The sequence below is a fragment of the Misgurnus anguillicaudatus genome, chromosome 18, assembly GCF_027580225.2.
Source record: "Misgurnus anguillicaudatus chromosome 18, ASM2758022v2, whole genome shotgun sequence".
Classification (NCBI taxonomy): domain Eukaryota; kingdom Metazoa; phylum Chordata; class Actinopteri; order Cypriniformes; family Cobitidae; genus Misgurnus; species Misgurnus anguillicaudatus.
In genome coordinates this window covers 16172249-16182058 of record NC_073354.2, presented here as the reverse complement: position 1 = coordinate 16182058, position 9810 = coordinate 16172249, and the positions used below count along the sequence as shown (strand labels likewise).

At 40.6% G+C, this 9810-nt stretch overlaps 1 protein-coding gene across 1 annotated transcript; it reads right to left on the bottom strand.

Moving 5' to 3' along the window:
- Positions 1–519: 519 nt before the first annotated feature.
- six4b (SIX homeobox 4b) lies at positions 520–6987 on the bottom strand. The gene is made up of 3 exons (XM_055185914.2): positions 5964–6987; positions 3483–4099; positions 520–1456 (listed from the first exon to the last, which is right to left on the bottom strand). The coding sequence occupies exons 1-3, from the start codon at positions 6746–6748 to the stop codon at positions 960–962; spliced, it is 1899 nt and encodes a 632-aa protein (XP_055041889.1). The 5' UTR covers positions 6749–6987; the 3' UTR covers positions 520–959.
- Between the last annotated feature and the right edge of the window lie 2823 nt (positions 6988–9810).

Below are 9810 nucleotides of genomic sequence, written 5' to 3'. Positions count from 1 at the left end.
TGAGACATTGGTGTATATGACATAGACAACTCATGGATCATTCATTATATATGTACAAATATAAATATTTAATAGGGTGGGAGGGTTTAGAAAAATAGCTATCTTTCAAGCAGGACGTACGTACGTTTGAAGTTTTTCATGGTTCTTGCAGTATGTACAGTGCATATGTTTGTATATTTATATTTGGGCGTCCTGCGGCAAACTCTGTGTTGGGCTTAATTCTAAAGAAAGTGTGAACCGAAACTGAAGTAGACATATCAACACGTCCAAGTCATTTGAAAATACAACAGAGAAAAACAAGCACTCCATACTTGAATTACTTTTGATGATTTCTTGCGAACAAATAAGATGCATGTTTAACTTCGCTCTTATCGCTTCCTTGCATATTGACAGTTTATGTGGAAGGCACGTTTCGCTAAAGATTACATATTTAAAAAAAAAAACAATTTCCACACCGGGATGCGTATCAATGCATATAAGTTTGAATCACAAAAATTATAACACAAAAATCCTCAAAAGTCAAACATAACAAAATAAGCTTTATCGCATTTGTATAATCACACTTAAAGAATTTAAATACAAAAGACCAACAACGACAACAACAAAAACACATGTGCTTCAATAACGTCCTCTTAAAAGAAATTCCTGTAAGGCTACAGTTTTTGCATTTTGATTCAGAGCACATTTGCATTGTGCTTTAATGGGTCCGTCTTTCAGTCTTATATTTTTATGAGGTGAGCGTGAAGACAGTGCAGCTAAATAATCTTCAAAAGGTCAGTGCATTGCCTGGTATGTTTGCAGCCCTCTTAGTGCAACTTAGGACAAAAAGGCACTGTTCACATTGTTTCACTACTAAAATCCACCATTAGGCTTTGAAGCTTTGATTTGTGCTTGCGGGGTCCTTGTTATTACGCCACGATGCAATGCGACAAAACCAGTTTTGATTGCTAATGCACAAATCATAGGTCACTTCCGTCATCTTCCATTTGTACGGTCTGCAGCTTAGCCAGCTCTTTACCTTCCATGTCCAGATCTCCACAAACAACCCTAACCGGACCTTCTCCTGGCCTAGCGGGGACCGGCAGGCTGTTGGACAGGGACAACCGGACACCTCGGGATCCGTAGTCTGAGGACAGAATTCCATTGTTTTCCTGGAGGCCCCGTCCAGTTTGATTCAGGGTGTGGTGGACTTCTGAGCCGGAGAGAGCAGAGGTGACGGTGGCTGTGACTGTAGGGCCGAGAGAACCACTGGTGGATGAAGAAGAGCCAAGATTTGAAGAAAGGAAGAGGGAGGCTGTGTAGCCCAGATTGCCGCCTTGGTCCAGGGGTATTTCAGAGGGATAGGTATAACTTCCAGCCACGTCCAAAGGCTCCTGCTTGACGGTCTGGGTGTAGAGCAGAGTTTGGCTCGAGTGCTGGGGGGAGTTGCTGACCACATTGCCCAAAGGAGCCGAGCCTGTGGGGGAACAAATGTACAACAAACTTAGTTTGGTTTGTTCTCATCATGCTCAAGATTTGACTTTTTTACTTTTTTTGCTTTTTAAACCAATGAATATATTGTGCTGTGACTTCAAGGTAACCCGAAACACTTTGACCGGGCCAAACCAGATAAACCAGACTCCCTCCCCCCGTGTAATGCAATTTTTAGCTGGCTATATAGCTGCTATAACCATTACCACTTAAAACAACTGAATGTATAAGAGAGAGAGGCGAAGGTGCGATACGTTTATCCAGAGAAGACTCTTTAATTTCTATCCCAAGTGATTCGCTTGTTTTTCTCTCTCTCTTTATTTCTCTTTCTTTTGCTCTGAACTTTTCTAGTGAACTGTAAAATGAAACACCTTTTTCTTTTTCTGTTTGCGGTTAGACTCGCTATGATTTCCTTGTAATTCTAGAATGTGGTTCTTGGCACATGTCTCTTGCAGTGACAGCTTCTGGCTTGTGGCCCGACACTTTTCTTCCATTAGGCTCGCACAAATGTCTGATAAACAATCACACCCCGTACTCCCCCTATACCTACTTTCTCAAAACTAGAACCAAATTTTTTGTTTTCTTTACATCTCACAAAAATCTTTAGAATTTTGTGCCAAAAAATCTTGAGAATTTTTAATGATTTTTTTTTAGTTTCCCCAAGCATTGCTTATTGGAGAAGACTGCTGGAATCCAAAACCATTAGATTTTCCAGCCTGATCTCACGAGAATTTGTACATATTTTACGAGATGGCTAATTCCTATGAATTCGTACAAAGTTAATCATGCAAAAGTGTACGATTATCATAAAAAACCATTTTGAAACCCCACCCCTAACCCCAATGACACAGGGGTCAAGGCAAATCGTACAGAAATGTATGAATGTGGTCGTACGAATTACTCAACTCATAAAATACGTACGAATTGCCATGAGATAGCGTTGGATTTTCTGCTATTGTTCAGAAACCATATCTCCCCAGTCTTTACTACAGAGACGAGAACGCCACTAAAAGGAAATTGCTATTGTTTCTTTGTATTTTTGAGTGAGGCGCTGGACATCAAACTTTGCGTTTTTATGAAGACTTATTTTATTGAATTGCCTTTTAAATTACGAGCAGAAGGAAACAGGGTTTTGGCTAAACAATTTTAATATCTTCATTTTCTTGCTGGATCGTTTGTGCTCAACTGTTTTCCTTCTAAATCAAAAGTTCAGCCAGGGGTGGGTTTGTTTTTATGTGGCTCGTAAACTGCATATTAAAGGATAAAACAGACGAGCGAGAGAGGAGCAGAACACAGCTAGCCTTGCTGTTATTGATGTGGCCATAAAATATTCATGGAAAGAACCATTAGTGAGTGGTTAGGGCCATGGAGAGGAGGTGGGGACAGTGTTGAGAGGCCTGCATTTGGTATGATCCTCTAGCCAGTTGACCTGGACCCCCACATGCCTCTCACGATTTTACCCACAATACACTCCAACCGGCCATGACCCTCTGTGCTCTCTAGCGAGACCTCAGCTTTTTTGCACCAAGCACTGCGGTTACTTTTGGCGAGCTTATCCATATACAATGTGCCGTCAAAGTATTCTCCAAAGTGATGATGTAATTACCCCGCTCTTATGAGCTTACTAGAAGTGTTCTGACTACTTTACACATTGTAATTGTATCTTCAAAGAAATATGCATGAGACGCGGAGAAGCAGAGTCTGCAGTTTCAAATCAAAAGTGGCAGGAAAAATTACAACTTCTTTCTGTACCCAATTGGATTGTAAAATAAATCATAAAGGACGACATTTACAGTACACAGCATATGTATGCATATGAGATTCAGTCTGTGAAAACCCAAACCAAGACTTTTTCATAATGTAAAGAACATTTCGGTGAAAATATAACCTTGATCTATTTAATATTGACTGAGTAAATAAATCAATGAGTGAAATCCTACTCTCATAATTTGATTTCACAGACAGGGTCACATGTTTAACAAATATATATAACATAGCAAAGGCCTTCCTACCATGATTTGATGATGTAGAGGATGGTGCAAGCATCAGAGGAGGAAGACCCATTGTTGTTTCAGTACCTGGGAGGTTGACTACACTGTAACCGCTAAGATGAAGAGCTCCTGAGGTAGTGGATGGTGTGGATGGGGCAGAAGCAAAAGAGACCACCGAAGAAATGACTCCATCTTCACCACTGGAAACGAGAGTTTGCATGGCCTCCAGCTTTCCAGAGGACGTTTCAGAGACCCCCATTGAGAAAGGAGCATATGACACAGAAGACCCACCCAACAGTCTCTCCTGGCTATGATGAGAAAAGAAATGGCCACCTGTGGCACCAAGTCCATTGAGGAGAGCATTGTTACTATGGGACTGAACATAGGCTCCACCATTGATGTAGTGAGCATTCACACTTGCCAGGTCGCCATTAAAACCCATTCCTCCAGCTGCATGTGAGGACATCTTAACATCTCCGATCTGTTGAATGACAGTCGTTCCTCCATCCGAATAAAGCGTAGGGGGGGCTGTTCCATGTGTGACTGAGCTTGAAGAGCCGCTTGACAGGGGACGTGGTGACAAATCCTCCTGGCCCTTAGTGGACTCATCTTCTGTACTGTGATTGCCATCTGACTCACTGAAAAAAGACATGTGGTTTATGAAACAGATCAATCACCTTGTTAAAACCAAAATCTTTGTCCTTTGTCCAAACAATCATCCTGCCTACTACACCAGAAATTATTTATCTAACTATGATCCTGCAGATCCAGGTTTGGGATCTAGTTTGCTGGTTCTTGCACTAGGACTCAATAGATCTTTGTGCGTTAGTCAAAGATACTTAACTCTGTTGTGAGTTAACACTTCTACTCAACCATGAGGCAAAAACAGAGATGGAGGGGAAGTACAGCGGGCAGGAGATGAAGTGATGATAGAATTAAACGAGTAGTTTATTGAATAATCTTGTGTTCTTAATGCTCAGTCTGGTAAGAAACCGATTCAGCTAATGTTATTAATTGTCAACAAATTCAAAGCATAGTTGTTGGTGTTTACATAAAATGCATTTATGTAAAAACCCCAAATTCTGTTTTTAATTATTTTGTCCATTTTAGATTCTACTATGAAAATTATCCATATTCATTGCAAAGCTGTGTTGGCTGCAAAAAAGAGAACTAAGTTGTAACATTGCACCTTAATCTGTGAATTAAAAAAAATAGTTCAATATTTCAATATGGAAAAATTGCATACAAATTTAAAACAATTATCTTGGTTTTATGGTAATCCACTAATAGCTTCATCAGCAGCACTTATGCACTATAATGTAATAAAACAGAATAAATTAGACCTTATCAAATCCATAATACTCCAAATGTTTAACAGTAGTTCATCTCTATAAAAAGTACTGCTCTAAAAAACGTATTCACAATAAAAACAATCTGCAAATATCTCAGTCATCATTTCCAGAGAGGACCTCTTGCCCTCTGGGGTCAAAAAACAGATAAAAGCATCTTGGCTCTTGGAGGCATTTGGTGGGTCTCTTTACAGACCATGACAGCTGCGGGTGCATCGTCCAGAGACCAGAACAGCCAAGTCATCTATACAAAGATCTTATTGACACGACAAGCCGTTAGTGTTTCTTCATCCATACGGCGCACATATGGAGTTCATGAGCATCTCCGTTCACACAATAAGTATTTATCTCGGCGTCAAAGCAATCCTGACCCATACGGAAAAAAAGTTGACTTCCCTTATTTACAAGACTTTGAATTTATGTATATGATAAAGCAACACATGCGGGATGATTTAAAACTATTTTCTACCGCAGCATGAAACTCTGTAAAGCAAACAAGAAGTTTGCACATACAGATCCGTCCTTATCTGCTTCAGAGCCTCAAGCTGTGAAGAGGATTTTGGGCACGTCAGGAGATTGAGTGGAGATCTCTCTGTCTGATTATCAGGGTGGGACAATGGGCTTCAAATCCAGAAACAAACACAGACAATGGCTATGGTAATGTAATGACTGATGATATCTAAGGTAAACCGAGGGTCTGTTTTGACTGTATTTTGCCTGTTAAAATGTTTGTCGGGTCTTTGTTTTACTTATCCAATTAATGCGACACGTTTAATTGAATACTTATCCAGTTTATAAAATAGAGGCTTGTGTGTGGGCCGAACTAAAGGCGTCACGGTCTCAAGGTTTGTAAAAACTACACCTCATTTAAGCTTCGTATTTCAAAACACTGACGAAACGTGCCCACGGCCAGATCAGTGCGCGTTCTCGCATCCATTTTCACTAAGAGCCTCCTAAACTAATGCATAATATCCACACAAATAACTTGACGTATAGTGTGTTCTTGTAACTCAACTGGTAAAACATTGCACCAAGGTCATGAGTTCGTTTCCCAGGGAATAGGCTACACATACTAATAAAATGCCTGTAGCTTCAATGCATTGCGCTTTGGATAAAATCACTAAAATATGCGTAAATATAAACTGTGTCCTACCTTTTTGACTGCGCTTCGGAGGGATTTCGATCTCTCTGTCTCCTGTTCTTGAACCAGTTGCTGACTTGCGTCAGAGACAGTCCTGTTATTTTTGCCAGATTTCGTTTTTCGGCCGGAGAGGGATATCGGTTTCGTTTATACATATCCTTTAAGGCATTTCTGGACCTCTCTTTAAAACAATACACTGTCTCCTCTCCGTCCCAAATAGTCCGAGGCAGAGGATATTTCCTGCGTAAGCGATACTTGTCCACGGCACCCAGCGGTCGACCCCGCGCCTTCTCCGCTTCGGTGTAACGCGCCTTGTACCACATATCCTGGAGAGACGAGTGGTTTGACGGACTGAAACTGTGATTCTCCAAAATACAGTACAGCTCTTGGTAGCGCGCCTGGTGAAACGCAACTATGGCTTGCGCTTTAAGGATGCTCTCGTTGCCCCGCAGCAGGTCGCTCTGCGGCAGTGACCAGAGGAACCTCGCCAAGCGCTCCACGTTTCCACCCTGCAGCAGCGCTTCGCAGACGCACGCAACCTGCTCGGGGGAGAAAGCCAGGGAGCCCGGTGCGCAGTCCAAAAGTTCGGCTCGGACTCCATCGATGGACGAGACTGAAGTTGTATTCTCCATAGACAACTCCGCGGGGTCCAGCGGTGACAGCTTGACACTCCCACGGTTCTCCAGTACTCTTGCGTTCTCCCTCTTGATCTCATCGGCACCAATGACCTCGCTCGAGGAAGAAGACATTTTTAACGCGTCCTGATAAGTCACTCCTATGGGTTTCAGGCAGCACATCAGGCGATCGGGTTTCGCCCCTCCATCCTAGCGCGATCAGGTAACTGCTGTGGATAAGATCTCGCGTCTCCACCACAAGTTTAACTCCACAGCCCACGTTGAAAAGGAGTGCGAGTGGGGTGCGCGTTTTTGATTCGCCGCCGGGACTCCGCGGGGAGGAGCGAGTACGCGAAGGCAAATGTTTGCCCTGGGAACGTCTATCAGGCGTGGAGTTTATAACGTTGGTACCTGTGCAAGGTAAGCGAACCATTAAGCAAAGAAACGTGCAGAAGATGTGTTTCCCAGGTATGAGAGAAAAGATTTTCTCTGAGTATGAAATTATTTACGACGTCTTCTGAACGTTAAATGTTGATGTCCTCAGGACCTCTGTGCAAGGTTAAACGCTATTTAAAATGTAGTTAATTAATATGTACGTGGTGAAACTCATTTGAGATATTTAATGATTCTGGACCAAACAAAGAGTTTCTTGGTACATTAAGTTTACATGTAGGCTATATGTTTGTTTTCAAAAATTATTAAACAAAAGTGAAACTATGCTGCAGTGAATAACAATTAACAAATATCAATCAACATCAATGCACCTAACACACCTAACACATTTTTTTGCAATTTGAAAGTTTTTTTAACTCCTTTTCTTGCTAGTGCATGTTTAGGCTGTTCCAGTGCATGCTGTTTGATCTTTTTGATTGCATTTTATCCTATTTTATTACTGCAGCTGCAAGAGTGAAACAAACTGACTACAGGCTGCTTTAGTACATTATTTGAAAACATCAAGTTTTGAATTCCTTGTACACACCAACTTTGTTACAGTACCTAGCCATAGCAGGCTGACATTGGTTTTCAAAATGTTACACTAAGCAAATTCATAAACATAACATTGACTTGGTTGACCTTACCTTAGGTGTGTTCAACAAGCTTGATGAAACGCTGTCCTTGCAAGAGCAGCACATATAATAGGGTATGGATGTGTGATGCCCCTTTGGACTGCTAGGTACGGCTGCACCACTTTGATAAACACACAGAACTGTGTAAAAGTGTAACATTTAGTTTAGGTGGCGTTGCATGGTTTACTGTTGTAACATAGCATACAATTATTTAACATTTGGTTCAATTTAAAAGGATAGTTCACCCAAAAATGATTTTACTCTCATATTGTTACAAACCTGTATAAATTTAACACAAATGAAGATATTTTGAGGAATGTTTGTATCCAAACCGATCATGAGCATCATTCACTTCCATAGTAGGAAAAAATAATACTATGGAAGTGAATTGGACTTATAAATGGTTTGGTTACAAAAATTCCTCAAAATATTTTCCTTTGTGTTCATTAGAGCAAAGAAATTTACACAGGTTTGTAACAACAACATGAGAGTGAATAAATGATTATTCATTTTTGGCTAAACTATCCCTTTGAAGGGTCTGTTGGCTTAGCATTTTGTTAAAAAAATTAATACCAACAATTTGTCCAAATGTTTGTACAGAACACAATAGCAGCAATATTAATATTATGCTATTCACCCTAGCTGACATTGACAACATTTAAATTTAGTTCATATGTCAATTACTTGCACCTGTCTTGCACGTTCATAGACATCCAAAACATATTTCGATGATAGGCCAGATGATATATAAGGAACCTTTAAAGCCTTTCTGTTGCACAAAAAGTTCTTGCAGTGGAGAAAGGATTTATAAAAAGGTTTGAAAGAAATGGTTCCTTTGGGAACATTTGACAAAGAAATTGTTTTTGGGACCAAAAATGGCATCACTGCAAAGAACCCTCCTTTTAAGTACACGTACCATCTCAGTTCAGAGATATCCAACATTACTGTCCACCTTAAACAAATGGGGCACCTGACCTTAATATCGCAATATGAATAATACAACAACCAAATGCAGCCTGTAAAAGCTAATTGGTTATCTTTGTATGGCGTGATCTGTAAGAACCAAACATTTTGGGAATCCTAAATGTTGCACTGTGCCTCTCAACTGTCTACACTTTTAAAAATAAAAGTTAGAGGTTCTTTGTCAGGCTTTATGGTTCCATACAGAACCTTTAACATCTGCAGAACCTTTCATATCCACAAAAGATTCTTTGCAGAGAATAACCTAGAATAGTCTTTATTTTTAAGAGCATATCCGTTCGTTTATTTGTCAGACATGCTCTGCCTCTTCATCGCACACTTTGTTTCTCAGTTTGTCATGCTGTTTACTGGAAACTGAAGTTTTGTATCGGAGCCAACAACGGCAACAGCTGACAGGAGGCCCTAGAAACCTCTTACACAAAAGCAGAGGGAGTTTGACGTGACTGCATCCCTAAAATTAAACGCAGCACAAACAGAATACCTGGCAGCAGCTCTGTGCACAACCGAGTATTCACATGCTCTTTGGTATGAGGGTGGTACGTAGGTACCGGTATTTATGCTGCCCAGTGCTCATGGGGGCGCGTGGCCCGGTTTACAGCAGTAAACTAAGTCTTGGATCTACAGCGCTATCAGGAACGGACGTGTAATGAGGAGAGCTGTCATGAACTTGTGTTTATGGCGCTTTACGAACATCAGTATACAACCTTTGCGTAACCTTGAGGTATTCACAGCTAGCTTATGACGGCTTGCAGCTGTAAATTGTCCACTGTGTTGCCTTTGTGCCTTAAAACACGCCTGTTGTTGTTGCTTACTGTCTGTTAGGCTGATTATCAGTTAATTTCTAGTTTTTTTTTGTGGTGAACATCACAAATCATTGTACGCTTAGTCGTTCTGCATGTCTTCTGTTTTTATTTTCATATTGGCGTGTTTTATTTTCCACATTTTCTTTATAAGGGTGTTATCTCTAATCAAGGTATGATGAAATCAGTCACTTTTAACAATCAATCACTGTCACATGACCATATTTGTCAGCACGTACGCATGTACAAACCCACACACACATTTTATTTAATTTATCTTTCTTGCTTCGCAATTGAAAAAGTGCTGTTACTCTTGGTGAGTTTTGTCTTTTAGCGAAGTCCATGTGTATGAGTCGGATGCAGTTTTTCATTGGGTTAGTCATAATTGTGACTGTAA

Bases quoted from the DNA above. Each gene is read 5' to 3' on its own strand.
- six4b (XM_055185914.2), bottom strand. From the start codon at position 6,748: ATGTGCTGCCTGAAACCCATAGGAGTGACTTATCAGGACGCGTTAAAA. The intron at 4,100-5,963 runs GTAGGACACAGT...GTCTTTTTTCAG, and splicing joins TCCGAAGCGCAGTCAAAAAG to TGAGTCAGATGGCAATCACA. The intron at 1,457-3,482 runs GTAGGAAGGCCT...GTTCCCCCACAG, and splicing joins CTCTACATCATCAAATCATG to GCTCGGCTCCTTTGGGCAAT.